The sequence below is a fragment of the Oreochromis aureus genome, linkage group 14 (genome assembly GCF_013358895.1).
Source record: "Oreochromis aureus strain Israel breed Guangdong linkage group 14, ZZ_aureus, whole genome shotgun sequence".
NCBI classification, from domain to species: domain Eukaryota; kingdom Metazoa; phylum Chordata; class Actinopteri; order Cichliformes; family Cichlidae; genus Oreochromis; species Oreochromis aureus.
Window position 1 is genome coordinate 35355894 of NC_052955.1, and position 27105 is coordinate 35382998.

At 40.0% G+C, this 27105-nt stretch overlaps 1 protein-coding gene across 7 annotated transcripts in view; it reads left to right on the forward strand.

The window, feature by feature from the left end:
* Positions 1-27105, forward strand: part of LOC116333404 (endothelin-converting enzyme-like 1) — a 52986-nt gene that overhangs the window by 12791 nt on the left and 13090 nt on the right. For all 7 annotated transcript variants that reach the window (XM_039622323.1, XM_039622327.1, XM_039622329.1 and 4 more), the window contains 6 exons: positions 1993-2117; positions 14861-15083; positions 18867-18965; positions 19521-19595; positions 24594-24697; positions 25669-25727. In XM_039622323.1, the coding sequence (XP_039478257.1) occupies positions 1993-2117; positions 14861-15083; positions 18867-18965; positions 19521-19595; positions 24594-24697; positions 25669-25727 (685 nt within the window). The remainder of the gene's footprint in view (positions 1-1992; positions 2118-14860; positions 15084-18866; positions 18966-19520; positions 19596-24593; positions 24698-25668; positions 25728-27105) is intronic.

Consider the following 27105-nt stretch of genomic DNA (forward strand, 5'->3'; position numbering starts at 1 on the left):
AAGAAAAAATATTTGCTTTTGACTGGATCTGGAGTCCAGTCTTATGTTTCTTCAGTTTTGCTGCAGACATGCAATTCAACATTACACATTATTCAACAGCTGACAATAGTGATGGCAAGAAAAAAGCGAATGATGGGCGATGGGGATACTGCATTTTATCTTCGCAATCTTAAATCCCTGGACCGCCAGAGTGCCCCATGTTTTATGTATGTTTTACATCTGTTGCCACAGTAACCTTTTTGGTTAGTGATCTCATCTGGGATGTTGCAATAGTGAATAGAGTCTAGAATTCCATCCGTCCATTCATTTTACCACTCCAAGAAAGGGTCGCAAAGGCAGCCAGGCCTCCCTCTGCCCTTCTGCCACCTCTAGCTCCTCTGGGATACCACGGCATTCCTGAGCCAGGCAAGAGAAATAATCTCTCCAGCTGTCTAACTGGGGTCTGCTCTCAGCTGGACATGCCTGAAACACCTCACTTTAAGAGGTGTCCTAGTCAGATTCCTCACCTCAAGTGGCTCTGTGTGATGCAGAGCAGCAGCAGCTCTTCCTTGAGCCCCTTCCAAGTCACTGAGCTCATCACACCACCTCTAGGGGTTTGCATATATCTGCACTGTTTTTCTTTTAGTCACTACTCGCAGCTTCCAGCCATAGGTGAAGGTAGGTATGTATACCAAGCAGTGGATCAGAACTAGATTTTACTTAGAGAACTGTGTGTTTGGTTATGTGCTAGGTATGGGTTTCCCAAACTTACATCCTATTAGTATGAACTAAATAAGTTTTTTTTTCCATATATTTTATTGCCAAAAGTATTCACTCACCCATCCAAATCATTAAATTCAGGTGTTCCAATCACTTCCATGGCCACAGGTATATAAAGTCAAGCATGCAGACTGCTTCTGCAAACATTTGTGAAAGACTGGGTTGGCCACAGGAGATCAGTGAATTCCAGCGTGCTACTCTGATAGGATGCGACCTGTGCAACAAATCTAGTTGTGAAATTCCCTACCACTGTTAGTGGTATAAAGTAGAAGCAACTGGGAATGACAGCAACTCAAAGTGGTAGGCCATGTAAAATTACAGCGTCAATGACTAGAGACCTCCAAACTTAAGGTGGCCTTCAGATTCTCTCAAGAACAGTGCATAGAGAACTTCATGGAATGGGGTTCCATAACTATGGATTAAGAAAAGCATGTCACTCAAGTTTATATGTGTATGAATGCAGACAATCGAATACTTTTCATAGGTATAGTTTAGCAGTTACCAGTTATAAAGTAGTCAAGTGGCCTCTATTCACTTTGTTCGGTTTGGACATGGTCAGTAATTCCCCAAAACAACACATTTATTAACAATGTTTCACCATGTTTGAAACATTAGTCAGTATTTAAAGCACATAGTTGGAGCAATACTTTAATGCTGTACTTTTACTGTACATTCATGATGGATGCTTGATCTCATTTGACAGTTATACTTCATTTGAAAGAAACTTTATTTACAGATAGAGAAGCATTTTCATCTTAGCTTCACTACCTGCACCAGAAGGCCCAGATTCCCTTTGAAATTCCACCAACAATGGTGTATCACCTAAGAAAATCCTTGTTTGCTTGGTACTGCTCAGTCTGGAGCTTGCTGACCTGGGCATCGCTGATTGTTCAGCTTGGAAATGGTCAGTAACCACCAAACAGTCACCAAGCAACTTACTTTCTTCTTTTTGCCTAAACCTAAATATTTACCATTAACCATTTACCTACAGCATATATCCAGTTACCAGTATAGGTTCTAAGAGTAGGAACAAATTATTTAGATGGTCATTTAGGTTGACTGGATTGAGTGGCTGACACAGGCCTACTTTGATTTGAAACAGTAATAGTCCCGTGGATCATACTATGTATTTATGCATAGTATGATCCATTTATCCAAATTTTTGTTTCTTAAAAGGTTAAACTGTATGATTATATTCAATCTAAACCACCCTTTATTCCTCTTGTATTGCAGCTTCATTGGAAACGTTTGCTGGACAGAATTTTCCATGACAACTTTTCAGAAGATGAAGAGATCGTGGTGCTCGCCACCGATTACATGCAGAAAGTCTCTGAAATCATCAAGACCACTTCGAAGAGGTAAAGAAATCAGAGGCATTGGTGCAGGGTGAAGGTTGAGCGTGTGGAGCAGGTAGAGAAAGATGAAGGCGCTGAAGTGTATGGAAAATCAATGAGATTAGACGCATGCATTTTTGAAGCGGTACTTTGAGAGTATGAGTAAGCGTTTTAGTTTGAGGTAGTTCTAAGTGTGCGTGTGTGTGTGGGTTTGTGTGTGTGTGTGTGTGTGTGTGTGTGTGTGTGTGTGTGTGTGTGTGTGTGTGTGTGTGTGTGGGTTGCCTTTATTTCAGTGTTGTCACTATAGTTTGGGCTACAATGCAGTGTCACAAGGTGTATGGATTGATTTTTGAGTGCTGCTGTGCATGTATTTGTGTACACATTAATGTGTGTGTGTGTGTGTGTGTGTGTGTGTGTGTGTGTGTGTGTGTGTGTGTGTGTGTGTGTGTGTGTGTGTGGAGAGTCACTGTTGAGTGAACTTCCAGTTCTACTGCAGCTGATTATTATTGATCTACCCCCACACCTTTCTACCTCCTGCAGTCTCAGACAGACGCAGACGCACATGGATGGACACAAACGCACATAGGCACACACACACACACACACACACACACACACACACATATATATATATATATACACATATGTACAGAAACACACACTCTTTCCTATCCCTTCTTCTTCCTGACAGACTCCAGGGGAGGCCTTAGAGGGCTGCTGTACGTCAGGATGTGTGTTACAGCCACTGACAGCTCGCCAATAGTCACTGTGCTCTACACAAATACACAACAGCTCTCAGCCCTCATGCACAGCTGATTGGCTGGATGACTGGCGGGTGGATTACTTGCTTGTCATTTATGTCTGAGACAGGATGCATGTCTGTCTGTCTAGCAACGTAACTTACTCAGACATTTTGGTAATTTCATGACTCGCCACTTCATGAAGTTACGAGGACATTCAGTGCTGCTCCTTTATTACCACTGTTCACTGTTTCAGATTTACAAACTTTGTCACATTGTATTGTGAAACCTTTGATTGATTTTGTGCAAGTCATGGGCTTCACGCTGGTGTAATATTGATCAGTCTCACACAAGATTTGTAATCTATTGAAAAGTCAGACTGTAACATGTCTACTTTATTAGAGGTCATGGAGTGACATTGAAATAGTAACGAAAGTCAGCATTTCCACAGGGGTTGTGTTGGTCACAATGTCATATTCGCTATTCATGAAGATCACAAATCATAATGTGCAATATTGACACTATGGTGGATATGACTGATTGCTTTTGTTTTCTCAATTACGTCCCACTCAGAGTAGGTTTATTACTCAATTAATAGATTTTCTTTGGTTGTTAATCGGAATGAGAACAATAAAATTCAGCATGAGTGTTTTTCAAAGTGAAGACCAAATTTCCTACAAGCCACACTTTGAATATCTGAGTAATTCCTCTGAATAACAGAAAGCTTGATCTAGTTGACTGCCCAGCTTTACGTAGATCTGAATTTCTCTGTCACACAAAGCTTTTTAGTTCTAGTGTGTATTAAGGTTCATTTGCTAATGATTGTGTGATTTGTCATTAAAAAAAGGAAATGCTGAAATAACTGACTGTGGTACAGCTTCAACCCACCTAGCTTTGTTACCTTCAACAGAAAACTTTTTCCCCCGGAAGAATTTATAACAGATCTTAGGATATATTACATAAAAAATTCAACACATAGTGCAATTCTACAAACAAGTAATTAGCTATCTGACATCCTGCAGCTTGGAATAATTATTAAAGTTTGCAATTACAAATCAGAATTGGTATGTATAAGGGGAATTAACCAATGCAAATTTGTCAGAATGTTATATGATGTTATAATGCCTAAAAGAACTGCTAGTGTTAGTATAGTTACTGAACAATAGTTATTCTTCAGTGACTTCAGCTCTTTAAGTGTTTTTAAACAGCAATATATACCGATCACTCATTTTACTGTAATCTGAACAAATCACATTTTAATATTCAGGTTGTACAGAACATTCTGAACACACCCGGTTGAAGGTACAGATGAAGCGCAGATGTTTGACAGATGGCAACTGCCTACATTAAACAGACTGAAAGGAAAGTCTGAGTTTCATGGTGAGCTTTGTATCACTCTGCACTGGTGATTTTTCAGTGGGCTAAAGCAGTCAGTTAGACGAGTGATGAAACATTTCTCCCACTGAAAACATGACATCCAGATGAACAGAATCAACTTCCTGGGATTTCCTTACTTGGATGATTGAGCACGTATCAAGCCTCACTTTGGCAAGGACTGCCTAAAGCTGGTACATGAGTATGAGCATACGGTATGTAAGACGGCAGACTATAGCTACCACCTGAGATTCAGCCTCAGATGCAGACAGTGTGGGATTGCTCCTAAAAGTCTGCAATGAGATCATCTGTCAAGGGCCACCAAGCTAACAAAGTCCTCCAGAAGGCACAGAGTCAGCTGCTAAATGAGCAGGTGAGACTAACTAATTTCTCCATTGATCTGGTGATGTGTTAAATTAAAGGAGGAACAGATCCATCAAAAACTTATATCACTCTTCAACAGGTGCTCAAATTCACCAGGAAGGGTCGTTTAGCACAGAAGAAAAAGTGTAAGACCAGGCGGGATCTAGCTGTTGGGCACCAGAAACATCAGCATACAGTAGAGAGTTTCCTCTACAACAAGCCACAGAGGAAGTGGACAAGTGGGTGAAGAATTTGTCTGACAGGCAACTCACTCAGGCAGAGAAAGACATCATTGCTAAGGGGTCGAACTTTGCTCTCATGCAGAGGCAAATACGCTAGTAGAACTGATCACAGCCACAGAATCAGATATCCCAAATCACAACACTGTGGATGTGGATGCAAAAGCAGAACGATGGTGACAACTGCAACTGTAGATGAAAGCTTTAGCCTGTCCCAGCAATACAAAGCCTCCAGTGTCCAATATTAGCATCAAGAAGGGACTCGCATCACACCGAAACATGGGTGCGCCATGGGTTCCGAAGTATCACCCATTGTGGTTAACAGTATATGGAGAGAGTGGGGGAAAAAGGCTCTGTTACCCCACGAGTCATTGGTTCAGGTATGTTGATGACACCTGTATGACAATCAAATCTAGGGATAGGGTGTACCACAATTCAAGGTTCACATTAACTAGGTGAACAAACACATCAAGTTCACCACAGAAGATATGAAAAATGACAGGCTAGCATTTCCATCAGTAATGGGGGGACATTTGAAACTCAACCTGTAAGATAAACCAATGCATAAACATCAGTATTTAACGTTTAACTCTCACCATCCACTGTGGCACAACTGTGTGTCATCAGGACGCAAACATCATCCCCACAGACACAGCAGCCAGGTCTGCAGAAGAATGTCTTATTACAAAAGGCCCTGAATACATGTAGCTAATCCAGCTGGACATTTATCAAAGCAGGGAAGGCACCTAAAGTATGCTCCAGGCAACCCAGAAGAGAATAAGGACAATTGCTGCCTAGGCGAAAACCACTGGTGATCCCTTATGTGTCAGGTGTACAGCTGAGACACATTTTTTTAAAAACACTGCATCTCGGTGGCTTTCACTCCCCAAAACATGCTGCGCCAAAATTTGGTCCACCTCAAGGATCGAGTCCCCTGGAACAAACAGAGTTGCCTGGGGGATGGCCGTGAATTATACATCAGGGAACCCATACAACCTCTGGGAGCTACAGAAGAGCTACCACAGTGGGCTGGGACTCTGCGGTCTATTTAAACCTCCAGGCCAGTGGCCACTTGTTTAATAATGAGCATGTGCACATCCTGGAGGGGGAGGAACGCTGGTTTAAACGAGGAGTCAAGGAAGCCATTTATGTGAAAAGAGAACAACCATTCCTGAATCGAAGAAGATCTTACACCATGTTACATTGCTGTGATTGCAACCATTCCCTAACTCTGTGAGAACAATACTTATGTCCATTGATGGTCATGACAATTTACATATTAATGATCATGAAGCTGAGCTCACAGCTAATCATGTCCATTATGCAACTGCACCATTTATGAGGCTGGGGAAAATTGCAGCCAGCTGAGGCTGAGTGATTAAAAGTTTAACCCACTGAAAGCACAACGTCCTGATGAACAGAATCAACTTTCTGGGGTCAGTGTGCTACTGTTTTCTTGTTTTTCACAGCAAAAAACAACCATCATTTAAACAAAAATGCAAGTTTGTTTCATTTTAGGGACTTCTTTAATGTAACAGCTACAGAAGAAATCTTCTGGTAAGTGATTATCACAGAAGAATTTTACTCAATTCCTAAAGAGTATTTTGGGATCTCCCACTGCATCCAGACATTAGTGTTCTGACATGCACCTAGGTCGGGTGATTTCTAGACAAGTATAGGGCTCCAGTGCATCTGTGAAAATTGTTATAGATGGACTGATGATAAACATGATAAACAACATGCTGTATTTTGTGCTAGACTGTGCTGCAACAGTGTAGTGTAGCTTGAGGTAAGACACAACCCATAAAAGATGAATTACTGCTGGGCATTTTTTAAATGGTTTTACCTATGTTATTGCAAGCTTTTGATTCCCTTTTCATCCATTTTAAAGGATTTAAATAAAGGTGATTGCTAACTTTTGTGTTATCCCTGCTTACTTTCATTAGCTTCTACAAATGACAGGATTTGTTGCAGTGATTTAGTCCAAGTGCCATCAGTGAAAGCATCTCCTCCATATCAGATTTTGTCAATTCATCTTTTTTTGCTCCACTTTTTAAACAGGTTCTTTCCTATCTCTGTTAGCCAGTCTTCTCTTTGTGAAATAATCACAAGACTGTAAGCTTTATAACTTTAAGGGATTCCTAACCCTTACCATTACCATTGCCACCTTCACATCCATTAGCACCAATTCATGTCTCTTCGGGTTGCAGACTCCAGGTTTGATTCTCTGTCTCTTCCCTTGTTGTTTACCAATCTTCTCCTGTAGTGGTACGTCCATCTATCCCCCCCGATGGCTTTAGTAATAGATTCTGCACAATGTTTCAATCATCCTCTCCTTCTGTCTTTTGTTCTCTCCACCAGTAACTATCTGACAGCCTGTGTTTTCTCTCTTTTATCACTCATGCACGCAGTCAGCTATAACAATCGGCAGATATAGGCTTCAGTGTGGAGCTGCACACCTTATACTCAATAGATGCAGTATTTATCCCGGTAAACCTGCCTGCGCTTCATCCTCTGCTTGTTAAACTGACTGGTGTTCAGGAACACTGTGTGTAAAGGGACCCATTGTGCTCATTTCTTAATGTAGCTTTTTCATTCTCGAACCACATTTGAGTAGCATGGTTCACAGTTCAAAAAAATACTATTTTACGTTACACTGGCTTGTATGCGGCCTGTCAGTATACCCGCAGTCTTTAAACTCAGCCTAATACCCTGCAGTTGCTGACATTCCTATAAACCTACTCAATAACACTGATTTTAAAATCAGGGCATCATGGTGGTATAGTGGTAGCACTACTGCCTCAGTGCTAACCACTCTGGCACCTTCTCACAGCAAGAAGAACCTGGGATCGAATCCACCTACTGGCTGATTGCTTTCTGTGTGGAGTTTGCATGTTTTCCCTGTATGGTAGCTGGGATAGGCTCCAGCCATCCAACAACCCTGAACTGGATAAGAAAAAAAAGATAGAATCTGAAATTTTAACTTTTCGGTTCCATTTGTACACGTGAAAAGAAATTTTGATATGCTGTCCTCACTTTGGCACAAAGGAGAAACAACCTTCGGATTCAGAGCAGTCTGAACTGCTTCCATTTAAAACCAAAGATTAAAACCTCTTACACATGTGGCCTAGCCCTAGATGGCACACTCACTCCAGTCCTCCACCTCACTACAAGTGCCATTTATTAGACTGCATTGAAGTCAAACTAATATTTCTAAACTGTACCAGTGAATTTTGCCCATTTTGTACACTGATGACCTTTAAAGCACTGCAGTCTTTTTCAGACAGGGAAATAGATAGTAGATAAGCATAAAACTTATGAATTAAATATGTATCATTGGGAATTATTCAACTAACTTGGGTTTGTTTTTGTTTTTTTAGACCCTTTGACTTACGAAGGTTTCCGGTTTTAAATAAAAAATAATAGTAAGATTTCCTAAATCAATCAAACTGTATTGTAACTAGGCACTTTAGAACTGGGAGAAGCAGTAATACTTGAGCATGGCTCTTTCACTGAGTTTTATGCTTGATTGCATCCAATATTTATATTTCATTTGAAAGGTAAAAGCTTCAGTCTCAGATGAAGCAACGTTTTCATCTGTCCAGTAAGTTTAGTGTACCCTATTTAAAAAAAAAATCCTTGCTTCTTTGCATTGATTTCATTCATTTCATTTAATACAATAGCATGGAGCTGCAGATGGACTCAAATATCATAGAGCCATCCAGATGAATTGTCAGAGTTATTTTCACAGATTTTAGAACACCTATTTGAGCATTTATTGACGGGTTTTAACTAAAAGTGTAAAGAGAATCGCGACACAATATCCCATATATATATTTCCTTAAGCTTAAATGTTTTCTGTATTTGCGTCATGATACTGGCTTACAAAAGATCTTTTTCTTTCCATTCCTAAAAGTCATTTCATATATTCTTTTCTTTTCTTGGCAGATATAACCTTCCTTGCAACAGCACCAACAGTGGTAAAAATTTGAACTCTTCCGTTTCGCCCTCTCCCTCATTGTGTCAGATCTTCTTCTTGTTTCTTCTCCCTCAACAAAGTAGTTTCTTTCTCCCAACTCTCACCATTTTTTCCATCTCCTCCTCTCTCACTGTATCTGTCTATCCCACAGCTCAGTTTCAATCCCTCAACACCTCTTGCTCTCATTTCTCTCCATCTGCACGTTGTCCATGGCTCCCGTACATTTCTGGCACCATCACCTTTCTACCTCCTCCCCCTCGAATGATCCTGCCTGTACCACCTATCTTTCTTTCTTTCTTGTCATCTTCCTCCCACCTTCAGTCCATCTCAGGTTCTGTCTCACAGGAAATTCATTATTAGGTTTTAAACAAAGGTGGGTGGTGAGGTATTCGATTTCTTGAGGGATGTTGCTCATTAGCATAACTTATGAAGACTTGCTTCCACATCAAGAGGTCTTTCCAGTTTTGCACACATGCTTCAAAATAAAAATTACAGATAACATGAAGGTGAAGCTAAACTTCCAATAACAATACCAGTGATGTCACAATAACAAAAGGTGACTATTAACCAATTAATATAAGAGTCATCGTCCTTGCTACCAGAGCTGAGTAGGTTTACCTCAAACATGCATATTAGCATGTTTTGCAAAATACTATCATAAGAAAACAGCGCTGCTTGACATTGCAAACGGAATACTTCTGAATGATGGAATTTTAACATAAACTATCATACAGCTAGTTTACAGTGTTCTAGAGGAACTTTTTAATGTAATGTTATTAGCTGACCACTGCTAAGTGCTAAGTAACAGGTGATTAAAATGTCCAAATTTTATTCACCTTTCCTGCACAGTCTGTACCAGACAACAGGTTGTAATATTTTTGAGATATTTACATTAAATTTCCCTTAAATTGTTCCAAAAGGTACCAACAGTACTAAGGCTGTCGAGAGGCCCACTTCAGTCTCCAGGAATTAACAGAAGCAAGGCCTCAGCTGTCTGGGTCAGCATGTTCCTAGTCAGAGTGACGTTATATTCAAGCCTTAATAAAGTTGGATCAGCTGCATCATACAGAAGGGCCAGTCTATTCATAGAGACCAAATGCAATTTTTTACAAGTCTATAAACATGCTTTTTATTGCTGTTAATTTGGTGATTTTAACATGTCAGTGGGGGATTGACTTGTTTTTGGAGCCAGCCTTAAGTGGCTGCTCCAGACAGAAACTGCAGTTTTTGGCACCTCTTTGTTGGCTGCATTCTCAGCCCAGAGGGGTGCCTTTTATGTAAAACACACAAACACACATTTTCCATGTGCTTTCTGTGTGAAGTGCTTGATGCAAAAAGTGATTCCCATTGCAGAATTATTGTTTCAGTCCATCTCAGAATTCCAAGAAGTACCATAATGCATAATGTGGGAAAAGAAAACAGAAATATAACCTTTTTCATCGCAGTTGTAGTAAGAAACTTCTCCCTCCAAACATGTGTTTCCTGTCAGCTACCACAGAGTGAAATAGGTTAGCTTCACACAGCAGGAGTAAGAGGTCAGTGGCAGAGGTGCTGGGCAATTGTCATCGTCCTGTAGAGCAGATGGAGGGCAGGTTTGGTTTCTCGCAAGGCCACTAATGGATCACTTAAAAAAACAGAAACTATTTTGTTCTCTACTGGATTCTATCACTTACTAACACAGAGACACACACAAAGGAAGAGCACAGGCTGACATTCATACAAATACAAAAAAAACCCAAGGAGGATAGTTTGGATTCTTGTTGAAGTCAAGGAACCAAAAAAAATACATTGAGAGGTGAAAAGGTCACAGGCGAAGAAGGAGATGGCACAGACAGGTGCTTGAGCCGCCTGAAGGATGACAGGATGGCTGGTTAAAAATTAATGAGTCACCCTTTCTTCGTTTTAACACCCTGCTTTCTTTTTGTTCCTCGCTCTCTTCCTTCCGTTTTATTCCTACTTTCTGTTTCCACCACTGCTTCTTTCCTTCATCAATTATTTTTTATCTCTGACTTTGATTCCTTTTCTTTTGCTTCATTTACTTCCAGACAGCTTCCTTTTTATACTGTCTCCAAAGTTGTTTTTTTAAGTTGCATCTGCCTGTCACTCTTTACCTTCCTTCCCAGGTGTTTCCATCTTGCATACTTCCTTTATTGCTCTTTTTCCCTTCCTCCTCTTCACCTTAGTGGTTTCAGGTTGCTACTGACAGCTCTATCTCTCTCTTTTTTTGTCCACTGCCTGTTTCTCAAGCCCTCCATCTTTACAGGCAGCTACTGACAAGGTCCTTCTCTTTATTCTTCTTCTCTTCCATGTTCTCACATTCAAGTCTTTCTCATCATACAAATCTACTGACAAGAGCAATCACACTTGCATGTCTCCTCATCCTTCATCCATCCTTCTCTTCTTTTTCATACTCCCTCCATTGCATGTGTGTGTGTGGTCCCCACGCACAGTGGCAACTGCAGCCAATCCCATTAGCCAGATGAGCAGGCCTCCAATGAAGGGGAAAGCATAATGACAACACCAGCATCTCTCTCTCTCTCACACACACACACACTCCTCCCTTGCGGCTCCCTCTGTCTGCTCCGTCTGTTCATCTGTCACTCTTGAGGGCGTGTGTGTGGGAATTCAGTTTTGTTTGGGCTGTGCGAGCAGGAGAATCTGTCATTTTTTGTGTGTTTCAGCACACAGAAGTGGGGCAGCAGCAGTGGAGGGTTTACTTCCTGCTGGGTGGGATGCCATTAAAAATGTACAGTACGCTCAGTGTAGCCATAAAGCATTTTGCGAATAAGCGGTTTACCAAACAGTAGATTTTATGGCGCTATAGCTTTCAGCAGGCATGATTTGAGTCCTAGCTTAGTTGAATTTATGTGCAGTTAGGCTACACTCAGGTAATTTGGGTAAGTCTCCACTAAAAGGTATAAATATATGTGATTTGTTGTCTCTATTGTGCTTTGGTTTTGCAACCTAAAAGCTTATGCCCGAATCCCATTATTCCACTTTAATTTTATGATTTAACAAAATAATCAAACGCAAGACGTTTCTCCTGTCAGGCCAAAAATTATAGTTTACCTCTAGTGAAGCCTGGAAGAGAGGCGGCCCTCCCTCCTCCATTATCGTCAGGGTCATTACCTGCAGTAATGCGCTGATGCAGTGCAAGGGGACAGTGTCTTTTCATCTCCCTAACTAGCCCCATTAAAATCCATTCAGCTAATGAGCCTTCACTCAGTCCTCTGGTGATTAAGACCTACCGCTTGATCTGTGCAGCGCTCTCACTGACACTGCTTTCATTTAACTCCGCTGCGATTCCATTACTGCACAAAGTACACACACGTGTGCCTGTCAGTATGGATGAGGGTGCCAAAAACACTCTTATCAAGTGTTACATTTTACGTGTTTGAAAGAGTTTATTAATCATGTGATGCAATGTTTATAAAGTCCAAAATTTTTATCTGGGGGGAAAGTTTGCTAATTTATGCTAAACATTTTATTTAACTTTAACCTTTAAAGTTGCTAAATCTGTTATTTTATGCCCCTGTCTTAATGTGAGAAAGAGGGACATGATGTCCATCTTTTATACACAGTCTATGGCTACAATACTAAAATGTTGCTTAGCACAGTAATATCAGTATTAGTAATCTGATTATTTAATGAGTAATCATAGATTGGTTATGGAACCAACTTCTGTTACTTATGATAAAATAAAGTAATTTTTCTGATCAAAAAAAGTACTTTTACTTCAGTGCAATAAAGCAGACTTTCATTTTTCGGCACAGAGTAGATGGTGTGGATAACAAACAACCTGCTAAAGCTAACTAAAACTTTAAAATAAATGGTACTGACAACATCTAATAGTTTCATACAACATGTAGTGAAGTAGAGGTAAAATTGGCAGAAACACAAGTATAAGAAGTACAAGAACATTAAAACTTTATTTTAATAAAGTACTTGAATAAAGCACCAAGTTACATTACATGTTCTCACCTGATGGTAATGTAAGAGACAATGTAATTAACAGTACTTTAAACCAGTGGTATTGGAGTGGTGCCGGGTGGTGCATGTGTTATACCATTCCTGCAATCTGAACATTCCCCTGGAAAGCAAACAGATACAACTGATATTTACACTAGCACATTAATTAAACTGTGCCCTAAAAGTGTCTGTTCTTGTAAATATATGTTTTAGATTCTTTGAGAATTTAAAAAGTTTTTGTGTGATGGATATGCCTCCCTTTGTTGTTTTTGTTTTGTTACCTACAAAACCTTTTCCAGAAGCCTCCTAAAACAAAATTATGAGCCTGTAAATGAGCAAACTTTAGATGCGAGTTTGGGTTTCAGTAACCACACTTACTCTTAGAGATTACAGTCATTACTGTTCCTCAAAGACGCCTCGAGTAAAACAGCTAACACATCTCTCCCACACAAACAGCAGAGAGACGCTGCTGTACTTTTACTATTATCATATAGATGACTTCCACACATGTGGCTGCCCTGCTGGGCACCCTGTGCAAAACACACACATGCACACACACACAGATACTCAAATGCATTTAAAAAAATAAACTCACACCTGTCCATGTTCAGTAATGTGGAACAAATATGTGACAACAAAACCGGCTAATGAAACAAAGCAGCCCCACCTGTAACTCGTGCTGATTAGATGATACCACCTGAGTCTCTTTGTTTTTGTTTTTTTTTACCCTCCCTCCCTCCACTTCCTGTCTTCCTCTTCCTTTTCCCGTCAATTAAATTCACTTCAGAAGTGCCTTGCTGGCAAGACCTCAGGGTGCTGTTGCCAAGGCGCTTTTGATTTAATATCTGTCATGCAAAGGGATTCTTTTTTTTTTTTTATAAAAATGAGGAAAACAACAACAATATGCCTCGAGGTTTGCATGGAGCTTCACAGTAGGAGGAGGGGGCATTTGTCCCCGCAGGGCAGAGTAGATGCTTGCTCCCAGTGGGGGCACGAGGACACACCAGCACTTCATCGAAGAAGACACAGCTTGAATACATAAATGAATGATCCATTTTCTTTCCTCCCGCTCGACATTTTCTTCACCCCTCTGCTGTGAGTCAGTCTGGATTGGAGGGAGTTGTTCTTTAACTGTTGGGCCCTCTTGACTCCTCACTATTCACTGCTCACTATTCTCTTCGATCACTGTCTCCCTCTTGTTTTCTCTCTGACTTTTCTGACTCTTAAGTGGCTTTGAGGGCAGATGGAAAAACAGCAGTTTGGGCCAAATGGGACTAGATTACTGTTAGATATAGTGGATGTCACTTTACAAAGAGAACAAAGGGGTAACTGTGCTAGAAAGCAATGCTATTTAGGTTTTGAGAGTAACACAGCCTTGTTCTTAGAAGTCAAAATCATTATTCAAAAGGAATATGAACACACTCTGGTATAGTTCAGGATTTTTACTGCTACCCGTTAACTAGCAGTTTCTAGCTAAAATTAGCTAATGTTAGCAAATTTGCTTAAAACTGACTTGAGGGAATATTTGACTTTTCTTTTTTTATGCTTTTTTTTAGTATTTACCAGTGTCCTATAAAATACAGCTCAGCTTGTTTGTGTTTGTCATTAAAAGTGTGTCATAGCAACAGGACTGAATTTGGTGGTAGTTATGTGACTTCTTCTTTTGTATTTAAATGTTGTTTTAATAATGTCTCATTAGATGGACACCATACTAGTGATTAGCACTTCCTGTTTGTATTGTCAGCTCCACAAACCATCAGTCTGTTATACTGACACTAAAAACATTTTACAACTTTGCTAGCTGTCATGACAGTATGAGTCTGTCATTTTGAGATGTTTAAAATCTCATCCTTGGCAACAACTTCAAATTACCAGGGGCCACTTGAAGTATTTTATCCTTTTCCTGTAATGTTAAACCCAATCACATGAGGCTAGAGTCTCATTTATAGAAGTCTACACTGTTTTCTTTGAGGTCATTTCATATCTAATCAAAGAAGTAAGGTTCTCTGCTAGAAACTTATGTCTCAAAAACATTTTTGCAAAGTATGTTTTTTTCTTAAACTAAATAATGTAACTAGCTACTTCTTGTGTCCTCTGTCTTAGGGTTCTTCATAACTACATGCTATGGCGTATTGTGGCAGCACTGAGCGAACATCTGTCCACGGCCTTCCGCAGCACCATCCATGAGTTTTCCCGAGAGATTGATGGGACTGAGCAGCAGCTGGAACTAGGCAGGCTCTGCCTCACCCAGACAAACAAACACTTCGGCATGGCCCTGGGAGCCCTGTTTGTCCAGCAACACTTCTCGTCAGAGAGCCGGGCTAAGGTCTGGATCTGGGTGGACTGGTGGTAGGGGGCGCTGGAGTGGTAAAGATGGTAAAGTGGTAAAGAGGCTGTTTTCAAAGGAAATCAGCCTTACACTTGAATCCACTTTTTTAACATTAGAAACTCGACAGATATTACATCAGTTTGAATTTATTAGCAGTATGGGCTCTTAACAGAGACCCAGCCTGGCTGAACTACATTTATACATTTATAAGTTTATACACCCAAAACTGTAATTTTCTGATCAAACTTGGGGTTATTATTTTTCAAGAAAAGAAGTCATAAAATAATCTGGGTGACTTACAAGTGATTGAGAAAAATTACAAAGTTTAATTTTTGGACTCTACTAGAGCCGCTGTGCATGATCTTATACAGGGTCAAGGTGCAGCACCTCAGTTCATACACTGTCTGAAATAAACTGCTTTAGCTCTCTTTCCATCTTTGGGCCAACTTTATTCGTATTGGCTGTTGCTTGCAAACAAAATGATTCAACGAGCAAGTGGGTGGGGCTTCTGTGCTCATAGTCAGAGCTCTCATACACAACAGCAGACTGAAGTCTGAGCTGTTAGCACACAAGGATTACTTGTAACACACACTTTTTTTACTTTTCTTCAAATGCACCTCTTTCATTAATTGTGTACAGTTGCCAGCTCTTACGTGTAAAACCTGTTTAAACAGTACTTAAATTGTACTGTGTAGCTATGAGTTTCACCATCGCACCATTTACTCTAGGATGCATTATTAGAACAAAACATGTATGTTCCCCTGTTCCTACCTGCAATTCCAGTGTTTCCAAACCACTGTCTGGTTTCACCTGATGGGTACTCTAAGCGACCGGCAGTGAGTAACAGACAGAACAATTACATTCTCTTCCACTAGAGGGCAGTACAACTTCTTGCTCCAATTAAATGTATTCCTAACTGTTGGTAAAACAGAAGAAGATGAAGAAGAAATTATATAGTCATGCTGCCAGTGAGACAACACAAGACGAAATAGCAATAGATTTTTTTTTTTTTAAAAGTAGTCAGTCTGACCTGGGTCCTGGAGATGATTTCAAGCCAGATTATTGTTTGGTGGTGTGCCATGTGATTTGACGTTGTTTTATGGTGTGGGATCTGAAAATCCTGGATTCTAGTCTCTACTTCTCATTCGCTATTTTGCTTTCTGCCTAGGTCAGTCACTACTAAACCCCTCACCTCTGCCATCTGGTCGCGTTCGCTTTCACCTTAATCTTGGCCCCATACATAGTCTCATCTCAGTCCCATGTCTACTCTGGGACATGGGGATATGGTTCCCAATGGGATTTCTAACCTCTGTAACCCTATACTCTATCTTTAAGCCCTTCATCATCTCCCTTTCATCATCTTCTTATAACTCTCACTGTCCACTGTACATGCTTCATCCTATCTTCAGCTATCTGTCTTGCAACCTTTTAAAACTCTACCAAAGCTCTATAACACATAAAGAAAGTTGGCCCAACTGGATAAGTTATGGGTGCTGAATACTTTCTATACACTTTGCATTAATTGAAATTTGAATTCCATTCAAGATTCTAATAAGATACTAAGTGTAAATCTCAAAAAAGCTTCAAGCTAGTGGAGCCTTTCTGATTAATAAAAGACCAGAGAGGAAGGATTTATATGATCAAGCATACAGTAGGGAAAGTTTGCATCAGATGAAGTGGTGCTAATCCCATGAGTATCTCTAAGTCTTTTTAAAAAATCACTCAAAACATCATCTTGCTCTTTCTTGGAGATGTGGAGGGAAGCCTTGTTTGTTTTTTAACCTCACTCTTTTCCACACTGGTCATATTTCACACTGCTCACAAACGTCGCCGTGTACGATGATGCCATGTCCACACAGGTTGGAGCCCTCATTATTAACACAAGAGCAGTACCGGATGCAAAGCCAGTGGCGATGTGCGATGCCTTGACTGACTCACCGATCCTGCTTACCTCAGCACCAACAAGAATTAATGAGTCTTGGGAGCTGACGCTGAAAGGCAGGAGACAGAGGGGGAAAGACAAGCCTCCTTGTTACCCTGAATCACCAATGTGGAGCGAACTGAAGGACACAACATGTCCCGGTGTCGTCTAGGAGTAGCATTTCTGCTTAGAGCAGTTCCAGAAAGCACAAGTTGTAATCCAGAGAAGTTTTGGACAGTAGATGCCAAAAATGTCAAGATTAGTGTTATATTTGTGGCACTAAGTAGGTCCTTGATATTCAATTACAGGTTAAGATGAAAATGTTTTAGAAGGTTTCTTCTGCGGTATGAAATTTAAAAATAAAAACAAAAGTCTGCAAGTTTTATCACCCTGCATGCAGAGCTGGGGCTTAAAAGTTTCTAATTTCAGTTGCTTGAGCTGCAAAACAGAAAAGCGATGTAAGAGCTTGAGTGCTGGTTTGAACACTTTTCAGACACACTGTTTAGGTAATTACATATCAGACATTAAAGTTTGCTTTCCACTCTTGTGACATTAAAAACTGCACTAATGGAGCTACAAAGAATTGCAGCCTAACGTAATCAAAATCCAATTAGTTATAGACACACCAGCACAAACAACTCTACATCTGCAGTTTGTAGCTTGACCTTCCATTTATTTAATTATTTGGATTTGTTGCGTTCTAAATACAAGCCCTTGAAAACAGTTCATCTAACAGAGGTTTAGACACTGGTAGAAGACAGAGGAGGAGGTATGGAAGGACACACCTGAGGCATGAGAATCTGCATCAGAAATTGCACCTCTTCTTGGAGTCACAACCCAGTTAACATGGTTGAATCAGCAGTGGTATCTGTCAATTATGGCATTTACATACATCTATATGGTAGTTCAGGCAGTAGGGAGTAAAGACGTTACTGTCACCTCACAGCAAGCAAGTGTAGGTTCAAATCTGGGGCTGGGGTCCCCACTGTAGAGGTTTTTACAGTGTTCTCTTACCTTGTGGCAGCTGGGGTAGGCTTGTCTAACCCCGAATTGGATAAGAAAGAAAATGGAAGGATGGATGGACACATTTAAATTTCATCTCATTTATCACATGGTAAACTTCCTTGTCTGGACTGGTCACAGCTGTTGTTTCTCTGCCAGCTGATATCAGCACTATAAACCTGCAGTTCAAGTCCCTTTGGCTTGATCAGTTTGCTCAGTGGGATAAAAAAACAGCCATTAAATCGAAAGGTCACCAGTTAGCGGCTCCACTGTGGTGAATTACCTTTTTTAAAGATGTTTAGAGGCAAATTCAAAAAATACTCCAACCTTTTAGAGTTGTTTTAGATTCTTTCTTAATTTAAGACCTTGTAGATCATGTTTATTAGCAGCCTCGCCATGACCGAACAAGTTTTTCACAGCTCGTTTTAGTATTATTTAATTTTTTCATTTGTGTGAAAGACCAAGACATTTTGTAATCAGTTTAGTACTGGACAGTCCCCTCACAGTTCAGTTGTTTACCTTGCTTCTCCAAGTAGTTTGTCAGCCTGTGGTCAGTAACTACAATCCAGCATGCTACAGATGAAGTCAATGCACAGGATGACAGGCTCACTGCAGATGCAGCTATTACTTATTTGCCACAAAGTATTTGACAGTGGAAATATATTTAAAGGGAGTGGAGCTAAAACAGTTTGTTTCAGATAGGATGACTAAAGGAGCTGCACCAACACCCAGTTTACAATAAATAAGGATTATTTTGAACTGTGAATCATGCAAAGCTACTCTAGAATAGAGTACAAGAAGAGTTATGTGGGGCTTAAAATGAACACGTAATGAATTGCGGGATGATCTCTCTACAGGTACAGGAGCTGGTAGAGGACATAAAGCACTCTCTGGACCTCCGGCTGCAGGAACTTGACTGGATGGATGAAGCCACCAAGGATGCTGCTAGAGCAAAGGTTTGGAGCACTAACTGAGCCTCTGCATCACAAACACGACTTCCTGCTAGATCCAATTAGTTTTTGAAAAGGATTCAATTATTTCTTTGCGATTCTTTTCTTTCCGGGACTTTGACTGATTGCTTGTTAGATAGAAGTGTGTGATAGAATACATCTAGGGCTTGACATTGAGAAGTGAGGATTGCCTAATCCGGATCTCTCTGTGGTGCTGATTTAGGGTCTGCAGTGGAAGATATCCCTTCTAATACTTTTACAATCTGAAGTTATAATCCTTTTAGAGGGCCATGCTGAATATAAAGAGCTTCCCTGTAATCCTATTACATAGGGTTTGCTTGATTAGCAGATGCTTTTGTGTGCGTGTGTGTGTCTGTGTGTGCACGCGTGCACATGTGTGTAGGTGTGTGTGTCCACGCGCTCTGTTGGGGCCTGTGTCCTAAACTAAGTGTGTATGGGTGCTTATTAGTTGCTGCTGTATTAGTGGATGTGAGGTGTTTGGTTGTTTGCCCCCCACTTTTTCTTCCCCTCACTTGTCATTTTCTTTCTCTTCTCACCCAGCTGAAGCACATGATAGTGATGACAGGATACCCAGACTTCCTGCTCGAACCTGAGCTCATTGATCAAGAATATGAAGTGAGTCATCATCATCTTTTTCACTCTGCAGCATGCGGTCATCCTTACCACACTTACGCTAATCCAGTTTCCCAGCAGCCTGTTCTACCTCACTCTGTCTTTGTCTTTACAGTTGTTTTTCTATGACACATTATTATGGTATAGTTTAGCATAGTAAAGTGCATGATTATTTTTTTATTTAATGTGCAAAATTTCGGTTATTTACTAAATAACAACATAATTTTTAGTTTTAAACAAGTTTTTGAGAGATTTCTAAAATATTCATGCTTCTTTTTTATAACATGTGGTCTGATAAATTTGTTAAGCACTTTGTTAAGCATTCTTTTTTATACCAGACTGTAATTATGGATTGTATTGTTGTTTATTTAGATATTTTAACACAGGAGTCACGTTTAGATTATTGTAATTCTCTTTTAATAGGGGTTGGGCAGGGCACTTTGTCATGCTTGCAATTAGTGCAAAATGCTGCGGCACGATTTTTAACTGGCAGAAGAAAATTTGATCACATCACTCCGATATTAGCTTCTCTACACTTGCTTCCAATTGAATTTAGGATCCGTTTTAAAGTCCTTTTATTGGTTTTTAAATCTCTAAATGGTCTGGCACCTGTTTATTTGTCTGACTTGTTGAAGCCCCACGTCCTCACTCGTTCCCTTCGGTCAGCTGAGCAGTTGCTGCTTTCTGTCCCAAAGTCACGGCTGAAACTTAGAGGAGACCGAGCGTTCTCTGTTGCAGCGCCGAAGCTTTGGAATAACCTTCCTCTCCATATTAGACAGGCTACATCAGTGCCAGTTTTTAAGTCTTTATTAAAAACCTATTTTTATTCCTTGGCTTTTAACTCTGTGGGTAACTGATTTTTTATTTTTATTTTTTTATTTTATTTTATTTTTTTTATTACTATGTGCATATTAGTATTGTACAACACTTTGGTCTACCGGGTGTGTTTTTAAAGTGCTATATAAATAAATGATGATGAGGAGGAGGAGGAGGAGGAGGAGGAGGAGGAGTCTATGGGGACTCACTCAGCTGAAGTGTCCTTTTAGAGAAACTGCAGTTTTTGGCTTCAGTGTTGCCTTCATTTTTCAGCCCCAGAGTTTTTGAGTTCCTCATCACTTCACTTGTGTGAAAGACTTTGTCCACACTATTGTGTGTTCACTTAAAGTAACATAGCTAATGCAAAAAAAAAAAAAAAAAAAAAAAAAAAAAAAAAAGCGCTTTTGAAGAATTCCTTCCTTAAGTAATGTGTTACAATTTAGGATGTCATCAGCAGATAGTGAGCTTAGCATAGGCAACAGCAAGGGGAATGGGGAAACAGCTAGCCTGCTTAATCCAAAGGTAACCAAACTGATTGTCTCCTTTAAAGCTCATTAGTATGGTTTATCTTTGTTTTTATGTCAACAATTTCATCCATTATTAAAGTAAGTGAAAGTTCTGTTCCTCAGTCTGCTACCATCATTTTCAGCAGATGTGCATTTTTGTCACAAACTCACAGAAGCTCATCTAGCCCTGTGAGACTCAACAAGCAAAAAGAGCAAGCATGAGTAATGGTGTGTTTATTGCCAGTGTAAAGGATGGAGATGTTACAAAGCAAGGTACATTAAATTCTTTTGCCAAGCAAACAGAATCGGTCTGTGTACAATAAACTACTGCAAGTGCATTTTAATGTCAGGGCTGAGGCGCCACTGCAGGAGGAGCAGTACTGCCATATACTGGAACAAAAATAAGATCCTTCTAGTTAACACAGCCTACCACTATTTATTTATTTTATTTACCACTATTCATACCACTTAATTACCCCACAGCATGGCAGACTTTCACAAACAATATAGAATTGTTAATAAATATTTTACAAATGAAGTTTGGCGCAAAGACTGGACTCAGGAGGGTAGAGCACCTCTGAAGCTTTAATTAGCAAGTTGCAATTGAAATGTTTAATCTTTAGAACACAGCCATTTCCTGGCATCTGGGACATAAAATGGGACTGTGTAATTTTTACGTTTTTGTTGTTGTTTTTTGCCAAATTCAATAATGTAAACCATTTTTAGTGACTGAGGTGTTATAGTGTTCGTAGAAAAGCTTGACCTGTTGCATAAAGCTATAGACAGGTGACAAAGGACACGAAGGAAACTGGCCCACAACATACTGCCATGTTGGTTCTTTAGAGCTAGAATTGACCATATTTGTGTTTGTATGTGTATGCAAGCTACAACCATAAACTGAATCACAAAAACAAATAAACAAATAGAATTTTATTCACCACAGTGAGAGTACTAATTAATCCCATTAAAATGTTACTAAAGTCTTCAACAACTTAAAGTGGGGAGTGGAGAGGTTTGGGTTTGCAACTTAATAGTTAAATTTGCATGGGACACTTCCTACATAACAACAACAATAATAATAATAATAATAAAATAAATTAATAATAATAATACGTCTTATTCATAGGTGCATTTCGGGACACTCAAGGACACTTAAGTAAGTAATTAAATACCAAAATACCAAAAACCAAAATCCCAGCTGGAAAACACCTTAGAAATAAAAGTTGATACATCTCAGAATTAAATAGTCAATAATTCATTAAAAAATAGAATAGGCAAACTTAAAAGTGATGTGTTTTAAAACTGGTTTTAAAGTTAAGGAGAGGATCAATATTGCAAATGTGAGTTCCAAAGACGAGAGGCCACTCAGCTGAAATCTGTTAAGCCCATGGAAGTCAGAAGGAGTTAGGTGGCATAATGAGAGGTTATATAACAGAGAGGGAGGATATCAGAAAACATAAAGGAGCGGTGATGATTAGGTCAGATCAGCGAGATACAGAGGTGCAAGATTATGGAAAAACGTGAAAGTAAGGCATGGAATCTCAGCATTAATTTTGGTATTTTATAGGAATTCAGTGAAGCTGTTGGAGGACAGAGGTAATAATGGTTCTGGTAATGACACAAGCAGCTGAACCAATTTTCATCCCGTTAAAGTATATGTAGAAGTTTGTGTGGCAAACTAGAGAGGATACAATTACAGTAATCAATACAAGATGTAACCAGCGCATGTACGAAAATAGCAGTACTGTTAGCTATAAGGGATGATACTTGATTAATATTATGCATGTGCTATTGAAAACAACACCTAAACTCTTAACCGATTGAAGAATTTGAACATTTTGTTGTCAGTGCTCAACCTGTCCTTCTCTGGATGCACAGCATCTGGACTTTTATATGATTGTCAGATCTGTCTCGTACTTTTTTGAGCTTTTGTGTCAGGAGTCACTGCTGTTATCAACTGCTAACTCACAAATTTTCCCCTTCTAACAGTACGTTTTGATTGCCACTGGTGAACAGCTGCACAGTCATATGATGACTGTGTTTGATAGACCCTGTATTTCATCATAGATATAAAAGTGATCAGTGGCCATTTCCTCTAACGAGACAAGATTTCAGCTTTCTTCTTCAGCTATTTGTCTAAAAAGGGCTTAATAGACTAGTGGTTTACACATTCACCTGCCCAGTTCAAACGTGGGAAGAGACACAAATTCTTTAGGGTTTGCATCAGAAATATGGGCTCAAAATGTGGTCATAAATATTTTGTACTTGTAAATCAGTTTTGTATGTGTAAAAATGATTTGTGTGTGCGTAAAAAAGATTTGTATGTGTAAAAAAAATTTGTGTGTGTGTAAAAAAGATTTGTATGTGTAAAAAAGATTTGTGTGTGTGTGTAAAAAAGATTTGTATGTGTAAAAAAAAATTGTGTGTGCGTAAAAAAGATTTGTGTGTGGCCAAAAAACCCTGCAAGTTACAAGTACGAATTTTGACCCTATTTTTCTTCCTTTCATCTGATTGGTCAATGTCATGTCAATCACAAATGTAACAATCCAATCAGAGAACAGATAGGTTTGGCTGTCGGAGGGGCACTTTTTTGAACTGCAGGTCCTTGAAGGGTAATACAGTTTGAAGCTGGAGGATCTCTATATAAATATCCGATAGCAGCTAGGTCCCCTAAGTTTCAGCAGCTGTTGAAAGGATAAAGTTGTGGTATGTCAGTGGTTAGAAATACCATTATTACTTTAGGATTAGTTTAACACAAAGTCAGGGCTGACCTGGGACCATTGCTGAGTCACAGTGCGCAGCATAAAGGTCCTTTCACATCGAACGCAGGATGTGCTGCTAATGCTAACTAAAAGCAAAGGATCCAGAATTTGTTGCGCTGGCTGTTGAGCTCTGTGGGTTTTTGCAGCAGCTCTACCTGTACTAGATGCACCTGCTCCTTGTTGGTTCTATCTCTGACTTTATGTCCTCTACAAGAGTTTCTGGGTTTTTTGCTAGTTCTTCAAATGTTCAATAAAAACATGTATGCTAATTCATAACGAAGAAAGCTTTGTAATGAAGACTGTCATTTCCAAAACACTGCCCCGCCCGCACTGTTTTCCCTCGTAGTGATGAAGGAAAACGCTGGGTTGGCATGTAAAAGGGCATGTATTCCCTTCAAGGACCTGCAGTTCAAAAAAGTGCCCCTCCGACAGCCAAACCCATCTGTTCTCTGATTGGATTGTTACATTTGTGATTGACATGACATTGACCAGTCAGATGAAAGGAAGAAAAATAGGGTCAAAATTCGTACTTGTAACTTGCAGGGTTTTTTTGGCCACACACAATTCTTTTTTACGCGCACACAATTTTTTTTTACACATACAAATCTTTTTTACACACACACACAAATTTTTTTTACACATACAAATCTTTTTTACACATACAAATCCTGATTTACAAGTACAAAATATTTATGACCACATTTTGAGCCCATACCAGAAAGGGCACCTGGCATTATAGTCAAACCTGTAGCACTGCCCACTGTGGAAACCCGAAAGTAGCTTTTGTGTCTTATGTCACAAATGGTAAAATATGGAAGAATCTAATGGGCATGTTTCCAAAAATGTGATTTTATTATTGATTTATAATGTAATGAAAGTGTTCTCATTCTGACTCATTTCATATGTATGCTGTGCAGTTCAACGTGGACGAGAAGGCCTACTTCAAGAACATCCTCAACAGCATCAAGTTCAACATCAAGCTGTCTGTCAAGAAAATTCACGAAAAAGTGGACAAAACAGCGTGAGTGTCACAATTTCACTAGCACAGACACTGAGCTGCACCAGTTCACTGACAAGCACTGCGAGCAATTAAACAAGGCTCTCAGTGGATGCTGCAGTTCACCAACCGAGAGTGTGTTTCCGACATGGCAGACATCCTGTACATGTGTCCCTGTGAATCCCTTTCTAGTTGGACACATTTGTTGACGCGCCTGTAAATTAAAGCAACAGATACCAGTCGACGCACACAGCTGCAGAAAATCCATTTGATTTACTTATCTGCAGCAGCCAGGCAGGAGAAAAGTGCTGTGGGACATGCAACTCATTTTTTTAAAATACAGCCCCGTATGCCTGGATTGAGTGCCTCTCTGCTATGACAACACATTACAGTCACATTAGTATTCCAAGGTGCTCAAAACAACTGTATCATTAGCCAACACTCAACGCCCTGAAGAGTTAAATCACACACTCCCTCCTCGCCTTATCATCCAAAAAGTGAACCTTTCATCACTCACTCGGTCTTGTCGCTGTGAAATAAAAAAGGAAGAAAGAAAGAAATACTACTGCTTTTCATTGTGTTTGTCTCCCCTCAATCTCTGCGCAGTCCACACACAGCCATCATTCTCTCACTCCTAGAACAAGGGCATCTCACACTTTGAGCGTTAGTCATTTGTGGGATTTCGTGCCAATCGATTGGACTGGCTTTAAGTGGAATACCATAAAGGAACTGTCCATGTTTTCATATGCAGAAAGGAGCTTTAGCCGTGGGACCCCACACACTGAATACTTCTCACCAGGGGGTTTAGAGAGAGAGAGACACACACACAGAGGTTTTTTTGGATTCTGTTCCAGATCTGGGTGTGTTTTCAGTGGTGATTTCAGTGTGTGTGTGTGTGTGTGTGTGTGTGTGTGTGTGTGAGAGAGAGAGAGAGAGAGAGAGCGAGGAATCCCTTCTGTAAAACCCTGTTTGTTTGACTGTTTTTTTCTCCTCAGGTGGCTTCTCCCCCCACAGGCGCTTAATGCCTACTACCTCCCTAACAAGAACCAAATGGGTGAGTGTGTGCCTTAACAGTGTATGTGCTGATATTTCTGTATTCTCTCTCATCTGTTTCCTCACACACACACACACACACACACACACACACACACACACACACAGACAAACACAATCCTTCCTCCATTTCCATTCTGCACCACGACGTGGACTGTGCATTAGTTACACACAATTACACCATGTTGCCGTCTGTTTCCAACAAGCCAAATACGATGGCCGCGAGAAGAAGGGAGGGAGGAAAAAATCCACCTCCTCATATCATATTCCCTCTCATCGCTCACTTTCTACTTCGATCTCCACCTCACATACCTAATACCCCCCTGGAGGAAAAACAAGCAGTAACACCTTCCCGAGTTTTAACAAATCTAGCTTTGCCGTGTCACCCCTCCCTTCCCCTCATTTTCTCCCAAGATTGGCCCGCTGCTGGCGTCTGCCTGCCTGCTGGATTAAATCTCTTGCAGAAAAATCAATGGCCCGCTCGCAAGCTGATGCTGGAGGACAGAAGGATTCAGACAAACACAGTCATCAGGACCTAGACAAATTTTTGATTTCTCTCTCTTATTGCTCCGCTTAATCCAGTCCGCTGTCAGCTCTTCCTCTTCTTCCCTAGTATTTCCTTTCATCCAGTTTGCTCTTCTATCAAAATAACGTTGGCCTTTTTAATTGCACATGTGACTCTTTGGCTTCCTTTACGCCGCATGGAGACAGATCAGTGGTTTAATTAAAAGTTCCTATTTAACACTCGTATATACACTGGTGTTCAAAGAAAGTTAAGCACCCTTTAAAATTGTAATTGCCATCCTAAGTGTATGCTAATGTTTCTCACAGATTGCATCAGATAAGATTGACATACGTAGGTGATGATGTAATATTGCATCAGCTGCTTCTTTGAGCCACATAAGCTCACAAAGAGTTGCAGTCATCGGCGGTGAACTTTTCATTTTGTTTTCCATTAACCACAGCAGTTTGGGAGCTTCTGACACCATTTCAGTTGTAATGACGTGGAAATGTTATGTTTACAAAAACTGTTGTGTAAAGGTTGCAAAATTGATTAATTGCAAGATATATTTAAGAACACTGTTTATAGGGCCTGTTATTGAATTGAATAAGTCTTTTGTTTAAAGTACTATTTTGGTGCTAGTCAAAAACTTATGACATCCTCTCCAGAAAGGTGGTGATAGTGTTCCACGCAATCAAGGTTGACTGACCATCGTTTCTTGGTGTATTGTCTTGGTTGAACGAAAGGTCCAAAATGAAAGTTGTGCTCATGTACCACCAGCACCTGCTTGACGTCTTTCTTGAACTTTCTGAGCAAAGGAATTTTTTTGATGCAAGAATTGCACATCTTTTTAATGTTTGAACAAAATAAATCAAAC